The sequence below is a fragment of the Chionomys nivalis genome, chromosome 24 (genome assembly GCF_950005125.1).
Source record: "Chionomys nivalis chromosome 24, mChiNiv1.1, whole genome shotgun sequence".
Taxonomy (NCBI): Eukaryota; Metazoa; Chordata; class Mammalia; order Rodentia; family Cricetidae; genus Chionomys; species Chionomys nivalis.
In genome coordinates, this window is record NC_080109.1 from 20,946,289 (window position 1) to 20,969,961 (window position 23,673).

General features: G+C 36.2%; 1 protein-coding gene across 2 annotated transcripts in view; it reads left to right on the top strand.

Annotated features, from left to right (window-relative positions):
- Positions 1 to 23,673, top strand: part of Nbea (neurobeachin) — a 487,335-nt gene that overhangs the window by 192,588 nt on the left and 271,074 nt on the right. For both annotated transcript variants that reach the window (XM_057757235.1, XM_057757236.1), the window contains exon 33: positions 7,817 to 7,944. In XM_057757235.1, coding sequence (XP_057613218.1) covers positions 7,817 to 7,944 — 128 coding nt within the window. The remainder of the gene's footprint in view (positions 1 to 7,816; positions 7,945 to 23,673) is intronic.

A 23,673-nucleotide genomic window follows, 5' to 3' on the forward strand; every position in this document is an offset into this window, starting at 1 on the left:
AACACAGTTGTAGTATTATTTGCTTATAATGGTTCACAGCAGACTGTTCTTGCAACTCTTGATCATCACACATCTTCCTTGTAGTCGTTTGATGGAGCTAGATTGTGGGAAAAGGTGTAATGCTTAAAGCCTGCATTCTGCTATGGTGTTCCATCCGCAGCTTACAAATAAAATGAAATTAAAATAGATAAATCAAAAGATGCAATATAATACTATTGCTTTGTCTAAGACAGTCATTTTGCTTGTATTTGTTATTTCTCATACTCTTAATTTACATAAATCTAGGGTTTTGTCAGGAATCATTCTCTGTATTGAAAGGACTTTCTCTAACAGTCCAAGCTATTTCAAATATTTTCCAAACATTTGTTTTGTGAAAAGCCCCTAGTTTTCCTTTGATTTCTTCATGACTTTCTGACTTATACAGAATTGTTGGCCTCTATGTTTTGGAAATGGATTTGAAATATATTTTTTCCAAGTCTTCAGGCTTGCATAGTATTTTTGAAGAGAGTGTTATTTTTTTGTTCTGTGAAGTGAGCCTCTAGTCTCTGCTTTCCTCAAATTTCTTATTATCTGCAGGTAATAGTTTATTATGACAAATTTGGGTTATTTACTATTAATATTATACATGATGTTTTATATCTCTTGGGTACACGCTTTTAGTAACTTTTACTGTTTGTGGAAATTCTTAACTGATGGTCATGTATTTCTTTTGCTGTGTCTTTCATTTTCTTAGTTTTGTGTTGTGGCCACATCAAATTTGCAGAAATCTAGTACTCTTTTTATTAATTCCCTCATTTCTGCAGGCTTCAAGTCTTACACACTCAGACTGGACTCATAGCTAGACCACATTTTAAGAAGACTGAGTTCTGCTTTCAGATTATCTGAGGCTAAAAAAAGTTAAACTCTTATCATATGGGACTCATGAACCTGTTAATTACTGTCTGCCCAGCCTATATTTGGCACTCAGCATTTCCCCTTTTCCTTTAACGTGGCTTGCTCTCCTCAGAATCAGTAGAGTATTTCAGATGCTTCTCATTCTGGGATGCTGCTATTCCTCTTCTGACTCCTTTTTCCTGTCTTCTTTCTTCTCAGTGCTTCTTCTGGAACCACAGTAGTGTCTATGTTTTTATAGTTCATGTGTTTAGACTGAGCATACCTCCAGTCTTAATCTCCCTGTCTTAATGTACACATGGCCTATCTATCTGTAGGTTCCAGAGGTTGTGGCTTAGGTATTATTGGACACATTATTTAATGTAGTGGACTTCAGGAATTTAGCAAAACTATAAGAGATTACTTCTTACTGTCCCAAAGCTCTTGAATTCCTGTGTGATAAAATACTTAAAATAGTATCTCTTAGCTATTAAAATGTGGTGTGTTTATTGCATTATTATTAACTAAAATCACCATATTGTAACATTGAAATTTACAGCTTTCTAATTCTAACACTGTATCCCTTCAGCAAGCTCTCCTAATCTCCCCCCTCATCTCCAGCTTATGTAACCATATTCAACTCACAATTTCAATGAAACTGAGTTATTTAGATTCTTCATATGTGTGAGATTATACAGTATTTATTCTATACATGATTTTTCTCATGTTGCATATTGTCTTCCAAGCCTATCCATGTTTGTTGCAGATGACATCAGTAAGTATTCTGGATGTGGTCTATATACCACCTCTTCTGTATATACATTCACCTGTTGATAGACACTTAGATTAGTTTCATGTGTCTTGTCATCTGTACTAAGGAAGCATGAACGTCTTTAAAGTCACTGGTTCTTCACCTGGCTTACCTAACCCTTTTGATTCATCTATTGAAAGCATATTGTCTCTTTTAATCATTTTTTATTTCTACCATTATTAGAGTTTTATATACTTTTGCTTCTGTTGTAATACCCCTTTGCTCATACATGCTGGCTGTCTTGTCATGTCTTAATTCTTACAGATGTTAATAGTGCTTATTTTAGATTCCTAGATGATTCTAGAATCAGATTTACTTATGATCCTGATTCTGTTAGCTTATCTCTGTTGTTGTTTTTTATACTGCTTTGAATAGATTGTAATTTTGGTTTAAAATGAACTTTTTGGGTATGATGGTAGCATTTTAGTAGAATTGATGCCCAAAATGTACCCTATTCTACTTGTGCCCAGTTGTTAGTGTTAGAAACCAAGTCATCCTAGTTTAATCTTTATTTTTCTACTGTTTTGGTTATTCTCTGTGAACTGCAGCTCAGACGTTCTCAGTCTTTACCTTTTACTTGAGTGGGTACTGTTTTGCAAACTGTTTTCAGTCTTCTTGTTCACTCTTTGTAGGATGCTTGGGTTTTGTCTTTCAGAGAGGTTCAATACCCTGTAAGCCCTTCTGCAATCATAGTTTTCAGGGGCCTGGGCTTCTTGCCCTAGTTCAGACTCATTCTCAGTCATGGGCAAATAGAAAATCTCACACAGATTCTGACTACTTCTCAGTGATGGGATCATAAAATATTGAGGTCATATGATATTTTCTTACCCCATCCTTGGTGCATAGAACTTTCCTATTCCAGCACTAGCAATGTTTAGGTTTTCTTTTGTGTCCTGGATTGGCAGGTTTGCCAGCTTTTACACAGCCTCCATGAGTCTGTTATCCTGTCCTCTGGAGGAGATGGAAAATGATTCCAAGCTATGCTTTGTGATTCCTTTATGCAGTTATTGGAACATCTCAGCTTGCAGAAGAAGCAAAGGAAGTTTTTTCCAACTTGTACATTCTGTCCAGTCTTTTTTCATTCATTGGTGAGACTTATAGGAACAATCTGAAAGTAATTTTAGTATCCCACTGCATTTACCACTCTAAGAATTCACTCTCCCATATTATAATGCTCACACTTCAGCTTCAGAAATTTCAAGTGTTAGCTGAACTATTATGACCAGTTCACATAAAATCTTATGATTCTTCTTCCTCAGCTTTCACCAGCAAAAGCATGTTCCTGCATCCTCTTCCTATTGAGAAGTTACTGGTTTTGGTTTTAGATACAAGGCTAGTAGCTGCTTGATAGCATTTATATGCTCTTGTGTCAGAATAGGATTCTGTCCATTGTATGGCCTCCTCTGTTAATTTTATGTGTGTGACTCTGGGTCTTTCCATCAGAAATAGATGTCCTTTATCTCAAGTTATTTGTTTATTTTTCAACTTATGTTTTCCAAAATTATCTATGAACTGAATGCTGTTCTAAAAGTATAATAAATTACTAACTCAGGGAGCAGCTCCATGTGCAAAGCAGACATATGTCTGACTTAGTAGGGATTGTTCAGGATAAGACCACTTATGAAGGCTTGAGGAGTGAGAGTTGGTCTGAAAGAAAAGTGGCACAATTCCAAGAGAAGAGCACTGCATAGGAAAGAACCAGGATGGCAGTAGCCTAGAGAGGTACCATCCTCAGTACAATCAAGGCTCAGTGCCTTCATGTTTTCACTGGCCAGTTTTGGTTGTAGACTTGTGTGAAACAGCCTCCCTTCTGGGGAGAAAGCACAGCTCTGCTCAGAGCTCTCCCAACACAGGAGTCACTTAAGTAGCTCCTGGGCCGTTATTGTCTAAGAATATCTTTTAGAAAGTTTATTACCATTTCTATATCAGTGATTTAAAGCACAAATCCTGGTGCTTCGTATTATTGGGCTTGAGCCTCAGTTAATGCTTTATTTTCTTTACTTTATATTTTTGTCTTACTATAGAGACGTTTTGTGACTTTTTTTTTTTGAACTAGTTGACTTGAAAAGAGGAATCGTTGCATTTTCATGTTCAGTTATTTCCTTTCTATCTACCAAACATCCGATTAACAATTTCCAAAAATGCACTCCAAAAGCTTTTATAATTTTTAAATACATCCCTAACAGGCATCATGTTTCTTAAAACATGAAAAATGTTTACATGGAATTTAGTTTACGTTTTAAAGTAATAAACTTCTTATATAGAAGAATTTTGTTCAGCCTCTATCTACTTTCTTAATGTGTATATTGTACTCTTAAAATATGTATTATTTTGTTTGGAAGAAATTAGGAAAAGATGTCAGCTTTTGATTTTATAAGATCATGGAAAATAAAATAAGCACACTTTTCTTTTTTACAACATAATGTCTTCCTTAGTGGTAGCAACCCTAGAAACTTCAGCTTAAAAACTGTTTGACTGTGTGTTACAGATTCTGAAATTTCTGATCTGTTTACCCATCAGCTCTCTAGTGTGCTTGCTCATGTTTCCTAGCTGTAATTGAATGAAAGCCTGATAAAATGTTTAAAGCCAGGGCTTGTCAGTTCCTAGTCATAACATGAAGCTGATTAAACAACCTTGTGTGGCTTTTCGACCATAATGCTCCCTTTTTATGCATTTTCCTAAACCTTTTCATTTACCTGTGCCTACATTCCCTAATTCATATAGGAACATTTAATGGTAAAGTCTTTCTACCATGGAATTCCCTAACTGAATTATTTTCTATCTGCTGTTTCTTCTTGGTACATTACATAATAGAGTTACTTGCTTTAGCTTTACATTCTGTTGTTAGAGCTGCCCATTCCTTTTTGATTTTAAGGAATGAATACATTTAAGAACTTTAAAAAGCAAAATTAATTTTTTATATTTATGAAATTATGCTAAGAAACTACAGTACTACAAAAGAATTGACCTTGAGAGTAAGTCAAAATTATAGTTTTATGAAGTAACACAATTATAAAAATGGAATGTAGTAAAAGAAAATTAATAATATGTATAATTTCCAAAATGAGTATGGATAATCAATCACAAGTTTTCAAGGACTAGAAAACAGCATGTTTCTGTGCACTTGAATTGTTCATCTTCCCCGTTATTCTGGCATTCCTCTTACAGCCTCCAGGACCTCAAATGTAGCTTGAGGTCAGACCTTTGTTTGGAAACATTTAATAAGTATTCTAGCTATGGGTTTTTAGACATTGTTTTCTCCCATTGTTTAATTGTGTTTTCTTTGTATAAAATCCTTAGAATTTACTGAGACTTTTTAAATACATATGAAAGCAAGTATCAGTTTGGTGTAGTGGTGCACACCTTTGATCTCAGCACTTTAGAGATAGAAGCAAACAGACCTCTGTGAGTTTGAGGCAGCCTGGTCTACATATTGAGTTTCAGGACAGCCAGAGGTACGTAGTAAGGCCCTATATCAAAAGAAAAACAAAAGTGAAAGGAAAAAAAGAACCTAATTGTGATTTAAAAACAACAACAACATTAAGTACTTGTACTACAGAACACATTGTATTAGATTTCACATCTATAGACTCTCATCTGAAGGTTTTGTTTTCCTCTCTCTAGTAATTTTGTTAAAATTGTTGATAAATCACTTCATTTGTGGGCATTGTTTTCTATATGGAAATCAGTGGTACTCTTTCTTAAGAGTTTGTGCTCACTATCCAGAAATGGAGCCACTGAGCATCTCTAGTGTTTAGTTCAACACTAGAACTAAAGGAGAGTGAAGTCAGAGGATTAAACAGTTTTGGTTCCAACCCAGGAACTCCCCTGACCATTAGGAAGTTGCTAGAGTGTAGTTGGAAGTCCGAGTGGCCAGTTCTGTAGTTACTGCACTTTTGTATTTGTGCACCAATTGAATGTGTTTTTGTAAATGAAGTAACATCTCAGAAAAACTGAAAAACTACTAATGTTCCCCCTAAAGTAAATAAAGCATGCTATTATTTCTTGCACAGTAATTTGCTTAAAAGTATTCCTTATTTTTTTTTTTCTGTTATATGGTGTTTGTTTCTTTGTGGTTCTTTTGGTAGCTCAGTCTGATCTAGAACTTGCCATTTTCTGCCCCATCCCCCTAGTTTTCAAATATGCCCACCCTGCCCAGAAGTTCCTTTTACTTTCTCTTTGAGAGAATCATTTACTTATAGGACTTATAGGAGCCTTGAAGTTCTCCTGGGCTATCATCTCTTTGTAATATATTAGTGGATAGTTTTCTCATGTACAGTGTGGAGCTTCAACAATTTATACTGTGCTTTTCTCTGACCAAAAACAAAAAAGGAAGCCCTAGAAGTGAAGTGTAGGCCAGCATTATGTGCCTTTTTATGTGGAAGGATCAAAGTCCTTATTTGCCAAGGAATAAAGGGTGTCTAAAGATGAATTTTATTTCTGTTCCACTTCTTTTCATAAGTTATAATATGGATGAACACATATTTTACCCTCCTTTGTAAACACATGGTGTAATGTCAGTCTCTTCAGCATAGAAATGGTTACAGATACTTTTCCAATTAGAATGTTTTGTGTAATGTGATGAGAAAATCAGGCAATATGACTTGATGATGGATATAAATCTCCAGAAACTTGAATTTTCATATTTCTGTGTGCTCACTCATGTTAATTAAATACAGCTAAATATCAGTGCTTCTTTCGGAAATCAGCTTTAGAAAATATTAATAATTATCTGGATCTATCCCATTTCTACAGTTGTGATCCCTACTTATGCTTTCATAGTAGATAGAATTACTCTGTCTAAGAAGCTATGGACATGATTCTGCAGATGAATAGGATTGGGTGAAATAGGAGATGGAAAAGCTCTACTTTTAGTTATTAAAAGTCAAAGAAAATCTAGAGTGATGGTGAGAATTCTGAACCTTTAGGTAATATTAACCCTCTAACTTTTGTGTTTCCATTCCTTAGCATCAGTTTCTCTTTAAAGTGTCAGAGTGGTCCCTGGTCGGTGTCAGCATCACCTGAGACCTGCATGTATGCTCTCATATTACAGCTGTATATGCTCAGTCAGAAATGGGTGGCTGGGCAGTCTCTGTCAGCAGGCTCTGCTGTGATTCTGCCGCACCCTGCAGATGGCGAACCTATGCATCCCTGTTCACTCCTTACTCCATAGCTCCTGTATGGCATGGACTCATCTCATGTTATATTGATTTTGTAGTTGTTCAGTAGATCAGTGTTGGATTTTACAAGACTACATATGGGTGGGCTTTATTAAAAATATCACTTACAAAACTAACTAATATTACTGACATCTCATTGTGTACTGGGTGTTTTTCTGCTTGGATTTTGTGGCTTAGCTGATTAATCCCCACTATGTAGATGTTAGGATCATCATTCCTCAGGTAGGCAAAGCTGATGTTCATAACATCACATGGCTTAGTCTGTGACAGAGCCAATATTCCGCCTTAAGCAGTCTTTCTCATCACTCATATCTATAAGACGTATATCTATAGCCAAAATATTAACCTGCCTGTGTAATAATATTTTCCTCTCCCACTTTTTTCTCTACTTATAACATATACCTGCAAGGCAACCACTTAAAATGCAATACTGAGCACTTAAATACTATTTTAGGAATTGAGAAAGTAAATGGGCTTAGGAAATGAAAATTTTACTCTGACAAAGCAAGTAACCTGACTTCCAGTTACTTCTTTAGTTGTCTAGCTTTACAGGAAATGCTTTTTGAGACCAGGAGTTTAAGTTCTTTGTAACTGGTATAGTGACCACACAGTAGGCCTTAAAGCCGTTTTCATTGATGTTGTACGGAGATGTAGAAGAACTCATTTTTCCCTGACATTCCTGGATCTGTGGCAGTGTCTTTGGCCCCTTTGGGTGCAGAATTCAGGCTCTTTTTCACGGTGTAGTTATTCTCATTCAGCTTCAGTCTACAGAGTAGACAGACACTTGACTCCACAAAACTGTGTCCCTTCCATATTTCCTTATGAAGCTTTCTGTGTTCCATGGGCTCAAACTGGACTTTTACTGTGACTTATAAATATTTTAATTTAGAACTAAAGTTTATTTGGCATTTATATTGAATTATATTTACTAGTCTTTATGTCTTAATTTCAACAGCATCACAGCAAAACTTGAAAGAGCTTTAGAAAAAGTTGCTCCTCTTCTTCGTGAAATTTTTGTAGACTTTGCCCCATTCCTATCTCGTACACTTCTGGGCAGTCATGGACAAGAGCTATTGATAGAAGGTATGATTTCTCTATATATTCTACATATTTTACTTTCATGAAATGTACCTATTAATCATGGCATATCTTGTGCATTTAAAAAGATATGTATTGCCAAAAGTTACCGTAGCTGCAGATTCTTATGAGACTGTGTGTATGCTTTCTCTTTACTCAATTTAAAATGCCACTTTGCAAAGTCAGTACCAATGACAGAATTCCAAATGAGGAACTTTGAAAGGTCTTAGAATGGGCAGCAGTGGCTCTTCAATCCCAGTCTTATTAGCAACCCTACATCCTTCTCCTGGGACAGCATTTATTAAGCACTGGTCTCTTAACATTCCCTGATGTTCTGAGAGTCATGATTCTTCAAATGACTTTTTCTATCCATATGATGTTTTTAATGTAAGAAGCCAGTAAAAACATTGAGAAATACTGATGGGCATTTGATGAAGCTATTGTCTCCTTTTCAACAGCAGCTTAAGTCAAATAGTGAATGGTAAAGATTTAATTTGTACACCGGTAGTAGGAGAGGAGCTTTGAAAACTAGAGCCAAATGAAGCTTTATTTCGTTTAAGCGTTCAGTTTCTGGGTTTCAAAAAGGGAAGATCAGCATCAAGATGGCCCTGCAGGTAAAAGGGGTTCTTTACACCCTTTTAGTGGCCTTGAGATTTAGTGCTTGTGGCCTCCACTTCTATTGTTGTTCTGCTTCTGCACAGTGTTTCTAGGAGGCCAAATTGTGATAGTTGATGCCAGCCCATGCAACCCACTACCTTGGTCTCCTATTTCTATGGTTTACTCTGTGGCCTTTGGAAATTGCTGAGTTACTGTTAAGTATTTGGATGAGAATTAAATTGCATAATGCTTTTAAAGTTCCCAGACAAGGTAGCTTGGGATAGCAGGAAAATAACAGTGTCTTTCGACTGAAGCAATGTGGAATAGAAAGTATCCATAGGGAGCTGAAACATCTTTGTCTTCTCCTGAGTGACTCCTAAACTGACAGAGTCGTGAGAAGAGTAGGGAGTCACTGTTTCTGTCATTACTTCCACCCACAAAGTGATGTAGGAAATGTTTCAGGGAAAAGGACTCTGATCGTCCCACTAACTAAAAGCTGCTCCTTAATGAAATTCATGCTCTAAGAAACTTGAAAATTCACCTTGGCCACCTTGGCCACAGGTTGTGCTTGTCTAAGTACATTGTTTCAGATGTGTGTGATTCATTGAACAATATGTATCTCACGGATGCACTGATACACCTGTCCTGAATACTTTGATGGAAGGACCAGTTGCTAACCTCACGGAGCTTACAGTCTACTGGGAAAGACCTATATTAGAACATACAGCACATAGAGTATAGTGAGGCCAAGTGGCTGGATGACCACGTACCCTTTTAGTGGGATCAGAAGCAGGTGTGGTCCTGGGCTTACTCCTGCCTGCTCTTAGAGCCTCTTTTCTCATCTTCACACAATTTTGAAGTAAATGTCTCTTCCTTCTATTTACTTACCATGACAGCCCAGCTGTGTCTTACAAATTCCAGACAGACTTTGAGCCGGATACAACATTAGATAGTAGACTGTTCTAACAGTACCACAAGCACACTTTGAAGACTTTAGTCCCCTTTCTTTTCAGAGAGGTTTTCATATAACATTATTCAATTGTTTTGTTACTAATATCACTCTTAATTTAAATGTTTGAAAAAACTACCTGATTCTTTCTTAAATTATTTTCCTTCTACTTGACATTTACAGTAATTTGGTAAGAAATGACAATTTCTGAAAATACTAACTTGAAGCCTAGTTCTCCAAACTGTACTGCAAATATTTTATCACATTGTTTGAAAACCTGCTTAGATGACGGGAATGATGTTACAGTAGCTAAAAGTAAAGATACTGTACATGTAGTTTCCAAGGGGATTAGTGTTCATTGGTGCATTCTTTCTCACTTTCTTAGTTCATTTGGTTTTGTTGAGTTTATTTTCCTGAGGAACTAAAAAAGCTGGTAATTTATGCTTTCATGGTTTTTGTAACATGCTAATTTTATTTAAAATTTTCAATAAATATTACTCAAAAATTAATGTAAATGTTTTCTCACACCTTGCAAAATAATGAGTATTTTTCTGTGTTCATGTGTAACTCCTTTTCAAAGTTTACAGGAATTAGAAATTCTAATTGAAGGTAAAGAGTAAAGTTAATAATGTAATAATGCTATGTGATGGACCTTTTGGCCTTGTGTTGTTATTAAAATATAGCCGCACATTTTACATAAGTTATCAAGGAGTCAGAGCATCAGTAGAACTATAAAAGTAAAAGTTATAAGGCTCAGGTATGGGTTCCATCTCATGGAGTGGCCTGAAGTCAAATCAGATACTAGGTGGATACTCCCACAAGCTTTGTGCCACCATTGCCTTTACATATCTTGCAAGCAAGATTCCATTGTAGATCACGGGGTTTGTGGGTATATTGGTGTGTTGAACTCCCTAAAGGTAGGTCCTGATCATGTCAGGCAGTGTATCTTCAGAAATAACTGCTGTGTAGTGTGTCTGTAAATGGACTATTACCAATCTCTGAAAGTGGGAATAAGTTTGATAACTGAAAGAGCATCATCAGACTAACAAATACACTTAAGCAGATATGTGAGGAGTCAAACTTCTCCTAATGATATATGTATTGGGACAGCTGCCTAACATATCACCCAGTGTACCTTCTGCAATTTTAAGCACTGAGCCCTAATATGGTTTCTAGGACCTTTTCCCTTTCCAATCCTTTTGAAGCAGTTTGTCATTATTAAAATAAATTTATGATTTTTTAAAGACTCACAATACTGTTTTTACATGTACATATTTGACTATTTGAGGTTCTAAAGAATTATTTCCAGATAATATTTTAACTATTATAATTTGGACAAAAAATATTCCCTTGTGTAGCAGTCTTTCCAGAATTTTCCATAGTCAGACATGTGGACTTTTTCTTATACCTTTTTCATCAGTAGGTGAAAGGCAAGAAAAATGGCTGGATGAACTCTTAAGTATCCCTCAAATATTCTAAATTGAATTGAAAGACTCTGAAAGTAGACCTCTATTGATAACAGTGATGTAAAATTGACTTACAAATGAGTGTTCTAGAGTTGAATTACTGCCACAAGCTAGAAATTAGACATTCATTTTCTCCCTTTAATTGAATATAGTTTTATCCTATAGTTTTTCTGTAGTCAAGTTAAAATTATATATAATGATCATGTCCTTCCTCTCTAATGTAAAAATGGTATTTCTTTATAATAGAATGATAGCAAATGGTAGATATTCAAGCTGTGAATTTTGTTTTTTTAAATGTAATTCCTTGAGAAAGTAAAATGTTGATAGCCTTAATCCATGACCCTGCAAATGGCCCATCTAGTCTGTGTATCTAGGAATTACTGCTCAGCAACAGAATGAAGATCATACCTGCCAGAATGTGGTTGTTACTTTCCAGACTCTTCTATTCTCTTTCCTCTTGCCGTAGACTGCTGGTAAGCAAGTCATACATCATTTAGCTTTTATTGACTTCTTTGTTTTAGGTAGAGTTGTTTTCCGTTTAGGGTTCTCTTCCTTTTATATAGACCTCTTTTCCTTTTACATGACATTCTCTTCATTTTACAGAGTCTTCTTCCTGTCCTTTCATCACCTCAAAGTTACACTCTTCCTTTGACTTCTAGGACAGGGTCTGTAAGAAACATTAATGCACTCTCTTCAATGCTTCGGTGTGACTTTTATTCTGTTATGGATGAAAAGTATCTTCACACTTTTTACCATTTTCTCACTTAAATTTTATTACATAATTATATCTAGTACTTTTCCCTCTACTTGAAAGGATACTGTTTTTGCTACTGCTGATTTTTGCTAGAGTTAAAATTTTGTGTTCTTTGGTAAGAATTCCCAGTGTTGATCTGCTGTCCATACCCATGAGTTTTCTACTTCATTCTAGATTGTTCTCTACTCTACCCTATAGAAGTGCATGTTGTTTCCTGTTCTCGCTTGTTTTTCATTTGGGGGATCAAACCCAGGACCCTAGGTATGCCAGGTGAGTGGTGTGGTGCTGAGCTTTTCCCCAGCCTCCACACTCTTCCTCGCGCTTCCATCATTCCATCTCCTTTGGTCTAATGTGACAGTTCCTCTCTTGAGAAGGAAAACTGTCAAACCAGTGTAAGGAAGCCAGGGAAATTACACAATCAACACTTCATTTTCTTAACCATTGATTATTTCTGTTTGAAATATTGCTTACTATGAATAAATCTTGTGACTTTTATTACCATGTATAATACATACTTTATCATATATGTATGACAGAAGCAAACCTTGAATTTATGTAACTGAAATCAATTTCATGTTTTAAGAAAAGAAATCACTTTCAATGTCTATATAATAAAATATATTTGAATTGTATCTTGGTTGGGTGTTTTATATTTAATTTTCTTTCTCTACATGTAGTTGTTCAGTTTTCTCTTTAGCAATCAATCACTGCTACTTCCAGATGTCTCTGTTCTTTATGTGCAAACTAAAACACTATCATTCATGTTCATGTGTGTCACTGTTATTCAGCATGTTTTTTAAACTTATTATGTGATTCCAGAGGAAGTATTAGTGCTACTTTTATTTTGCCTTTGGTGGACAAGACTGTAGTTATTCAAGTTTTAGTTAGGTTCTTTTTAAAATGTTCAAATTCTTTATGAACTACACTGTGTAAAATTAACTTGGGGTAAGATCAGATCCAAGTGTCAAAACCCACAGCAAAGATGACAGAAAAATAATGAGTGATCAAAAATGTTAGGCTTGTGTGACTTGCTGCTCCAATGGAAACTGCATACCAATGAAGTCAGAAAGCGTTTCTCAGAGATCTGAGGGCGAGGCAGGTGGCCTAGTGCGCCCACACAAGCGTGTGGGACAGAATTCGTGTCCTCAGACCCTATATAAATGTGACATCCTGCTTGTGAATGCAGTTCTGGAGAGGCAGAGGCAGGGAATTCCAAGAGCAAGCTGGCTGGCTAGACTGGCCATATGGGTGAGCTCTGGACTCAGTTGAGAGTCTGCCTCGGTGGATAAAGTCCCTCACTTACCGTTCATCCTCTGTTATCTGGCTTCAGCTTCCTCAGTTCTTCAGAACTGTTCTAGCTCCTGTGACAGCTAAGACTCTAGTCCTTAAGGACACGTTTAATCCTTTATATGACTGCATTCTGTGAAAACACTCTCATATTTGACCCTCTCCATGGCCTACCCTATAGTGAGGGCCGCTTACCAAGTCCAGTCTTTATCAACTCCACCTGCACCTAAACAGCTACTAGTCAATGACTTTGGAGGATTCAATCTTAAAATGAAAACCTAAATTAGTATAAACTTTTAATTGTAATAGTATCCACATCATTGTTAATTGCTAGCTTAGCAGGGGCTGTTATTAAAACAGTAAACTGTTTCAGTGAATAAGGTAGAGAATAAACAAGAAAGACTTCCTACATTATCTTCAGACTTAAACACACATACACACATGTTTGTGTATGCATGCATACATAAATACAGCCACCCATAAATACAAATAAATATAGTAAGTAATTGAATGGTGAATAAATCAATAAAATTTTAAAAGAGAGAGAGAGAGAACTAGTTTAGTATTTATATTTAAAGATGTAGGCTCCATTGTGAATTGCATGCTAAATGTCAGATTGTGGTTTACATTTTGACCATTTTTATTTTGAAAGCTTTAGAAGTAATATAGAACCAGTATATCACCCAAAAGTTCGGGATGGAGAGAAGGGGGGATATGAAGAAAGAGGGAGGGAGAAAAAGAAACAGAGAGGGGTAGAGAGGGAGAAAAGAAGGGAGGGAGAGAGGAAGGGAGTACAAGAGAGGAAAGGGAGAAATGTTTCAAAGGCATGTGTGTTTATCTTCTCAGTGTCTTCTCAGTGTTCACTTCAATGCCTTGTTCTGCTGTGGTACAAAGTAATCCTGAAAAACCACTGTTATACTTTTTTAGCATTATTTATGCTCACTTGATAACTTGCAAGAAAATATTCAAGTTAAACACTTGCTATGATGATTTAGATGAAACTCTGTTTAGTTTGCAAGGACAGGAAAGAATATTCTTACTTTAGGTGGCCTGGAAATAAGAAAGGAATGTCAGTAATAGAGACCATTCCTTTTGACTTCGAATCTTCATAGCCCCTAGTTTCTGCATATCTCTGTCTTCTGAGCAAACTAGTTTCTGTGTCATAGTTATCAAAACGGGGCCCGTCACAGCCCCAAATCTAAGTTCTCTTTTAATGGAAATGACTTTCTTTTGATAAAAGAGAAAATCCGAATGACTTAGCTAAGACTTATTTTGTTCTTTTGGGCATTTTTTTTGTTTCTATGAAAATCAGCTTAAGTCTGGAGAAGGATAGGATAACAGGTTTTAGGATACACAACTCTGCACATAGATTTAAATTTTATTTTGAAAAAAGTACAGTAATGTAGAAATTCTAATTTGAATGGCATCGATACATGTTTCTTAAAATTCAGTGCTTAAGTCTTTCAGAGTTTCCAGGAATAGGATTCTTAAAATTGTAATAATATGTCATAAAGTTTTCACCTCCTCCAAAAGAGGGTATCACTGAACTGTTGTTAGAGGAACTAGCCTTGTCAGGAAAGTACCATGGTAACAGTGAGAAAATATTTTATCTGTTTATATTTTTATTGAATAGAAAATGATGTATTAAACTGTGTTTTATTTTTCCCTTGTGTTTATGATGTGCATGTGTGTGCATATTCAGCTTTCGCATGTGCGTGGGTAGACACATGTGAGTGGGCATGTACATGAATGACTAGAAAAGCTGATGTGGGGACTCATCCTCCATTACTCTGGCTCACTGAGTCTTCTCAGTCAGACTCTGAGTCACCTTCTGTCTGTCTCCTCAGCACTGAGGTCAGGCTGCCATGCCCACCCAGCATTTGATGATTCCTGGGCATCAGAACTCCAATCCGCATGCTTTAAGGGCAAGTACTTTAAGCACTGAGCTATTTCCCTAGCACTAAAATGTTTTTCTAGATTAGCATTTTAAAATTGCCATAATGGAAACAACAAATTCAGGTAGATTACAAATGGGAGCATATTATATTTTTAATATCATCAATAAAAGGCCTGAAGAAGAGAAAGTAATAACTATAAAAATAAAACAAATGGACATCTAAAACATGACTAGCTAACAAGGGTTCCCATGGCCTCATATTGGGCTCTGGGAGTCATCCAGTGAGCTGCAGAACAGGATAGGGATCAATACCTGGAGCAGGCCATAGGAAGCAAGTGAGCCTTTGCGGAAATGAGTCAGCACACCCTTAGAGGAAAACTTCAAAGGTCAGCTTGAAAACATCAGTTAAAAGAAGAGAGCACTTGGTGGGCCCTGGTGGTGCAGGTCTTTAATCCCAGTACTCGGGATTACCTCACAGGTGGCTCTCTGTGAGTTGAAGCCAGCCTGGACTACAGAGAGAGTTCTAGGATAGATTCGAAAGCTACACAGAGAAACCCTGTCTCGAAAAACAGAGAGAGAGAGAGAGAGAGAGAGAGAGAGAGAGAGAGAGAGAGAGAGAGAGACCATATGCACGACTCCAAGGGTACCCTGGTAAGGTCAGATGGGGTAGAACTATCCAGACCCCATGAGAAATTAAGTACAGTTTTCTTGCACTGAATAGAATCTACACTGAACAGCGGAAAGACAAAAGTAATGCAGAGAAAAATTGAAATAAACTGTAAAAGACAAAGGACAGTTAACTTAGTTTATCACATTTTTAAAACAACTACGTGCACAGTAGTTTTGTGTTACCGAAACAAATAGCCCATGTTTAAACAACTTATAAGGGAAAATGGGTTTGCTTTGGTTTGATTTTATTGTTGCTGTTTTGTTTTGTTGCTTTTAGGTATTTTATTCTGCAGTCATTTGGTCCTTTGTCCAGGACAGCACATAACAGTGGGAATTACATGCAGAGAAGATTCTTACCTCTTGAGAAAGAGAGGAAGCTAAAATAAAGATAGTATGCAGGAAAGTGGTACCATAGCTTATCCAGAGACATGTCCCCCAATTTTCCTAACTTCCTTCACTAGATACCAAACACTAAAGATCTCATCACTTACCTATAGTGCCAAAGGCTGGTGACAGAGCATTAAACCTGTGGGTATTTGGGTGACAAAGAAAATCTATACAGAAAAAAGAAAAAAAAAAAACACAGCAAGGCAAAAATCTGAGAAGCTGAAAGTAGAGGTCAAAAGTTATAGAAAAGTTTTCTGAAATTTAAGAAAACCCTTATCACATAAAAGTAAAGGATATTAATTTTATTTTTATAGTAAAAATTATGAGAAAGAGAAGAAAAATTATATCAGAAACATGTTTAAATGAGCTGAAGAATTTAGAAAAGGTCAAAGAAGTTAAAAGCTATTAAGATCAGAATTTAGCAATTATAACTCTGGAGAAAAGAATCACAAATAAAAGAAAATATTTGAAATGGAGTTAGAAAAAATATATAACTGATAAAAATCAATGAATAAGGCTATAAAAGCACATGAAGAGGAAGGAGCAATATAAAGGCCAAAAATCTAATGACAAAAAAGACCAGAAAGCCAGCAGCATGTGATCCCAGTATGTGATAGTGATGGGCAGGGCAGTAGAAGTCTTTTAGGGAGCAGAAGGGCAGTTAGATTCTCTCCTCATTATGTACACAGGGCACTAGCAGGAAACCCGAGAAATACGACTTCAGGCGCTTCAAACACGAGAAATACATCTTAAATTAGACATGAAGGATCAAGAGGGAGCATTATATTCTGCACACAAAAATTGGTCACTTTTTCCTAAATACCACTCTCAATTGATCCAGAAAAATCTTTGATAAATTTTGATACTCTTTCATTATAAAAATGCTCAGAGGAAAATTAGATAACAAACAAAACTATCTCAACATAATTAAGGCCTCACAAAATACCTAGAACTACATTCCTAAGCTATGGGACAGTGCTGAATGCTTTCTCTCTGCATTCTAGTGTATTAGAATGATTTCACTTCTGTTTGATATACTGTGAGTGTTCATCAAGGTGTCTGTGCAAGGTAAAGATTTACACTAGATTGGACAGGAAGAAATAAAATCTGTCTCTGTTCTCATAGAATACCTGTGTAGAATACCACTTAGAATTAATGAATGGGTTTAGCTAACTTACAGGACACACATTGTCTGTCTTTATCATTTACACTGAGCAGCCTGCAAAAGAAACCAAGCATGATTGCAGTTCTAGTATCATTTAGAAGAATGGACTGCTTAGACCTAAATATACCAATGTGGTAAGATTTGTATTATGCAGACTTCAAAAATTGCTGAAATTAAAGGCATTCCAAATGGTCATAGATTGTAGAGTTAATATTAGGATGCCAGTACTACCCAGGTGGTCGTTGAGTAGTAATTGCCAGTACTGTGACAATTATTGTCAAAAATTATAATGATGGCTTGTGTAAAAATAAAAACATAGTCTATTATAAAATTCACATGGAATCTCAAGGGCATCATAATAGTAAAAAAAAATAGAAAAAAGCTGGACTGTTGAGGCTTTGTGATGTAAACACTAACTACAGTATTGCAGTAATCAAAACCAATGTTGATGGGACTAGAGCATCAGAGAAGTAACATTATGAGCTTTTCTGTTTAGCTTTTGTGTTTTAGATTTTGGAGAACTCAGCCATCTTTCAGTCTCTGACTCTTGAGTGCTGGGGTGGCAGGTGTGAGTTACTATTCATAGTTGCTTTTAAGAAAAATTCTAAATACTTGCCCTGGATTTTCTTTTTCTTATGATGGAATATCAGGGGAGTGGACTTGCCTTCCTCTTGTTACCACTAGAATACTTGACACAATGTGTGAATTTAAAAGTTTTATACTTTGAACAGGAGCCCGTAGAGAACTGTACACCATAGCAGAGGGCAGCTGACTAGGAATCATTGAATGAGCTCTGATTTCTGTGACACAATTTCTGGAAACATATTCTAGATTGCCGTATAGTGAAGATGTTCTCAGGTGATTCATAGTAGCTTTGCTGAGTTGAGATAGTAGTTAGGTTTGAGGAAGCTGTAAGCAAGTTTTGTAGACAGGGGAGCTACTTTTTCAACTAGCTTTTCAAAGCTGTGTGGCACCTTGAATTTTGAAGCTGTGAATACATAGGTTCAGTAGCCACAAAGCTACATGTCTTTATTGGACAGTTTCTGTCCTGCAAGGTTGGGAAATGTTCAATCTCTGCCTAATCAGCATTCAGTTGTCACTGCTCACCAGGGACATCAGCCCAGAAGGATGACGATGCTGACATAGTTACAATTATTTCCATAGCAGAGCATACTCTAGATCCATTCTAATCTAGACTCACTCCAAAATAAACAAACCAACCTTTGGTAATGGACTCCACAGATTAAATATTTTCACCCACAGTTGATTGTGAAAACACAGCCAAATATGTATTGAAGAATATAACAAAATGCGAGCATTCCCCAGTGTAGTATCCACATTGCCTTCATCCAAACAAAATTGTTGGATATGAGATGAAGTAGCAGTGAAATTTAACACATTTTGTACAAGAATTTTGTTAGAAAAGACAGAAAGGGATGTCTAAAAGAAAAGAGAGAAGTCATGAGACAATGTAGAAAGAAAGAGACAAATTACGGTAACTGGAAAGATAGAAATCTGAGAGTTTGAAAATAAAATCTGAAATGTGAATTAACATGAAGTGATTGACAGCCTTTTATCCTAATAGGAAAACATGAGTGCTCTTAAAGATAATCAATTGATTTTTTTTCCCAGATGAAGCAGAAGAAAAAGAACTAAGATAATAGAACAGAGCCATAAGAACTGCTGTTCAGGAACCTGCATTGCAACAGAAAAAGTACCAGTCATGGGCTGGTAGGATAAGTAGGATCAGGAAATCAAGAGCTATGTAGTAAGTTCCAGGCTTGCTTGAGAACCTCTCTCAAAAAAAGAAATAATATTATATATTTTTACACTATGTTTGTCTAAGGAAATAAGAGGAGAGGGGGTAAAGGGAGAAAAAGGTGATATAATAATAGGCAAATAATTGAGAGCTATAAATCCTAAGGTTTATGAAAATCAACCACCAGCTGGGTCAAGACTAACACTAGAATGCCACATTATAAAAAAAAAATTCAAAGACCGTTTTAAAGACGACATTTCAAAATAACTCACTGATGAAAAGCAGGCACCAACTCAGTTAAAAGTGACTTGAACACAACATTTGGTCCATGATATCCGAGGCCCAGAAGCACCTGGAAAGATCAGTGTCATTAGCAAGTAGTCATGTGTAACAGTCACTCACCACTACAAACACATGGAAATTGTTAAAACAAAGCATAGGCTATAGCAAGAATTGGAGAAAGTAAGATACCACCGACAGAGTCATCCACGGCTTTCAGCATGGCTTTGAGGATGCAAAATGATCCCCTAGGAAAATGGTTTAGGTTGTCCGAGTTAAACAAACACTTGCTGTATAAACCTGTAATCTCGTTCTTAGGTATTTTCCCAAGGGAAATAAAATTTTCTTCTCATAAAAAGTCATGTAAGTGAATTTTGGAGCAGTTATGATTGTGATAATGGCTAGAAAAATGAGAATTCTATTTAGATGAATTTGAAGGGAACTAATCACAAAAAACACTTCTATTCATTTGCATATTTTATATTCTCAAAGATACAAGCTCAGTGATAGGTAATAGATTAGGGATCCCCAGGGACTAACAATGAGGAAAAGACTTCACTGTGTGAAATTTCTTGGGCAGGGGACTATTCTGATCATGATGACATCTCATACGTTAATGTTCATGTTAAGTTTCTCAGCATGAAAAGATACTTGTATAATGAAAACCAAAAGTCATTGTTGGAAGAAATGAAAATGTAAGTATTAAGACTCAAAATGACTGAAAGCTTTACTGTTGTTAAAGCATCAAGTACTGTCTCAGTTAGCCCTAGCAGCAAGTACTATCTCAATTAGCCCACAGTTCGTTGCTCTACTCATGAAAATCTGTCTCTTATGTAGAAATAGAAAAATCAGTTGTAAAATCCAGTTTAATTCGTTGGTCAATAATAGCAGAGGGCTGTGACACACCATTTTAGCTAACATATCGTGCGTTCAGATAGAAAATGAAGACATGTTTAGAAGACATTTGTGCATATGCCACACTTTGGACCAAATGAACATCACCTCCCCCTCTCTCTTTCTCTCTCACACACAGACACAGTGTGGCAGAGGGGAGAGCAGTAACACATTCATGTACCAAGTGAAGAATTTATGTTGTTCTCCGCAGCCGAGGGAGCATAGTCCAAGCTAGATGACATTTAGGGCAAAACAAGTCTTAACAAAAATAGGAAGATGATCATTTATGACTGTAATGTATAAAACAAACTAAAAGGAATTTCATGAACACTGAAACTCAACATGCTCCTGACAACCAGCACATCATTGAGCAACATTCAGAGGAAACTTTAAATTTGCTTGAGAAGACAGGAAAAGGAGATTGCAATGTATGGAAACTCACTGGCTACTGCAAAGAGCAGGTTTAAAAGGGAAGTCTATAGATCTAAGTACATTCACAAAAGGTGAGGGAGCTTAGGTGTGTTGTTAGACTACAACAACAAAAATTTTAAAAAGTTTAAGTCTTGTAAAATTAAAACAGCAATGTTATTATAAGTAGATTAAATATTGATTTTAAAAACAGTAAAAAAATGGACAAAAGTAATAATCTTGAAAGGGGCAGAACATTCACAAGAATGAAATGTGTGAGCATGTAAATATTTTTGGTTTTTCAAGATAGAGTCTTTCTGTGTAGCCCTGGCTGTTCTGGAACTCACTCTGTAGATCAGGCTGCCTCAGACTCACAAAGCTCTGCCTGCTTCTGCCTCCCAAGTGCTGGGATTTTAGGTGTGCACCACCACTACCCAGCTAAACTTTAGTGAAGTAGTCATGGGCATTTTGGTGTATGTGGCTGTAAAAATCTCTTAGGAAAGTGAGACTCTTGATTTGAGACCCAAAGGCATGGAGACCTGATGGCCCAGACACCAGTGGTGCAGGCAAATGATAGGATGTGGATCTAAGATTAAAGTAGCTGTCTTGTTACTGACTAGCTAATTGAAGTGGGATTTTAACCAGCTTAGCAGGCATAGTTGGAAAAATAGCAAACTCAGCCTGAAACAGCTATGATACTCCATTTCAGGAAGACCTCTGTTGAGTTTGCTGGGGAATTTACAGCATAGTAAACTCAGCAAGAACATGGAGACTGAACTCTCATTTAGCTTCAGCACCATTCTGCCAAACTTTGGAAAAGGTCTTCTTCTTTTTTTTTTTTTTTTTTTTTTTCGGATTTTTCGAGACAGGGTTTCTTCTCCTTAGCTTTTGGTTCCTGTCCTGGAGCTAGCTCTTGTAGTCCAGGCTGGCCTCAAACTCACAGAGATCCGCCTGCCTCTGCCTCCCGAGTGCTGAGATTAAAGGCATGCGCCACCACCGCCCGGCTTGGAAAAGGCCTTCTGAATCTGTATTCAGGGAAGGAGACATGGATCTAACTCAGAATCTGCTTGGGAATTTGAACACTTGTTGCAAAATGCTAATCAGACAAGAGAAGGTTGCACAATAGTTGGGCCAGCTCTAGCAGCCAGAAGCCTGAAGGACTTTCTAGAGGTATGCTTAGCTACTGAGATTTCACCTGTGAATGAACAGGCCTAACAGACCACATCTGTAACTAGATCTCCAAAAGGAAGGCCCAGAGTCGGGAAATAACTTCTGAAAGCCACGTGTCAAACAGGTTTGAATGTTTTCAAACTCTGTACCTACTTTCTATCTCTGTGTCTCTTTGTCTCTTTTTTCCACTTATGTGTTCAATTCCCTCTCCCAGAAAACATAGGCTGGTCAGATTTGTGATTACAGATCTCTGTACCCCCCACCTCTCATAAACGGGAATGGCATACTTCATTTGGTTTATATATATATCCTTACTTCTCCCTTTCCAATCAACCTTTTCTGAATTCTGTCTCACCTCAACCTCCTTTGCTCCTACTATTCCCACTTTTCTGTGTTTATAATCTCCTTTCTTTCCATTTCCTTAATTTTCTGATATTAATCACTAGTTTTATCAATAGTGTTCTTTTCCTTTCTATTCATACCAAAATAATTAATATATTAGTATACAAACTGTCAGTTACCCTTTACTTAATAAAATGGTTGGCATTTATGGGGTGATCAAATTGTTATTGATGACTTACTTTTAGGCTACCTTTTGATAGTGATTGCTTTTGCAAATAATATTATAATCATTGGGGAGAGCTGGAAATCAAGCCTCTCCCACAACCATCAGTGTGTCAGAAAAAAACAACACTAGAACCCTATGAAAGCCAAACTCTCTTGAAGAACGCAAACATTCTTCCAAAAGAAGAATGATTTAAAATACTTAAAATAAATACAATGTTTTCTGGCTTCAGAAGGGCAATCCTTAGCACAAAATACAAATAATAGAAAAATGAACTCAACACAATTCCTATAAACAATACTAATTCCATAGTAAAAAGCCACCAGTGAGACTGAATTACATAACATTCCAGAAGTACTCAAGAAAAGAGTGGAAACTGTATTCAAACAACTTAAAGAACATTATTCCTGATGAAGTATAAAAACAAGAGCAAAATACTGAATAAAATGAACTCAATACAGTATAGAAGTCTTCAATGACTTCTTCAATAAAGAAGGGAAATACTTGAAATGAAAAGCACAGTGTATCAAAACAAAGGTTCTGTGGAAAACTTCAACAATATTCTGGATCAAGGAAAGAATAAAGTAGAGGAATTGGAACATTTAAACAAAGACAACGATTAATTAATAAAACAATTTTAGCAATACTCTTAATATCTACAAGACACAATGTAAAGAAAGACCAAATCTAAGAATCATGGGGAGAGTATTTCAAGGCATAGAATATATTTTCTCTAAAATCAGAGCAGAAATTTTCCCACAATTGAGGAAATAAATGCAAATCCAGATATAAAAGGCATTTAGAACATTAGACAGCACCAAATAAGACTAGCTGTGAGGATACAGATGAATCCGGACAGAATCCTAGTGGGTGATTTCTGCACATCTCAAAATTATGATTCAGTTTATCTTTAAATGTCAGAGAAACAAACATCTGAATTGCATTACATCATAAATCAGACTTAACAAACACCATTATATTATCTATCCAAACACTGAAGAATACACATTCAGCATCCTACAGAGCTCTTTAAGTAGATTGCAAAACACAAAGTAAAGCTTAGCAAACAGAAAAATTGAAGTGATTTCCTCTAGATGTTCACAGTAGAATGCAACTAAACATCAATATTAAGAGAAACTGTAGAACATAACATAAGCTCATGGAGATTAAATAATACAGTACTTTATGATGAGTGGGTCAATAAACAAGTTAATTTAAAAATCCCGGAATTAAATGAAAAAAAATATAGCATGCCATCTCAAATAGAACACAATGAAAGCAATCATAAAATAGAAGTATATTTCTACAAATGCCTGTTTGAGATCTCAGGTAAACAACTCAATAATATACTTTAGGGCATTGGGAAAACAAGACCAAGTCAAACTCCAAATTAGTAGTCAGAAAGCAATAATTAAGATCAAAGCAGAAGCTGATGAAGTTTACGAATAAAAAGAATCAAGAAAACAAATTCTTTACATCTCAATAGAAT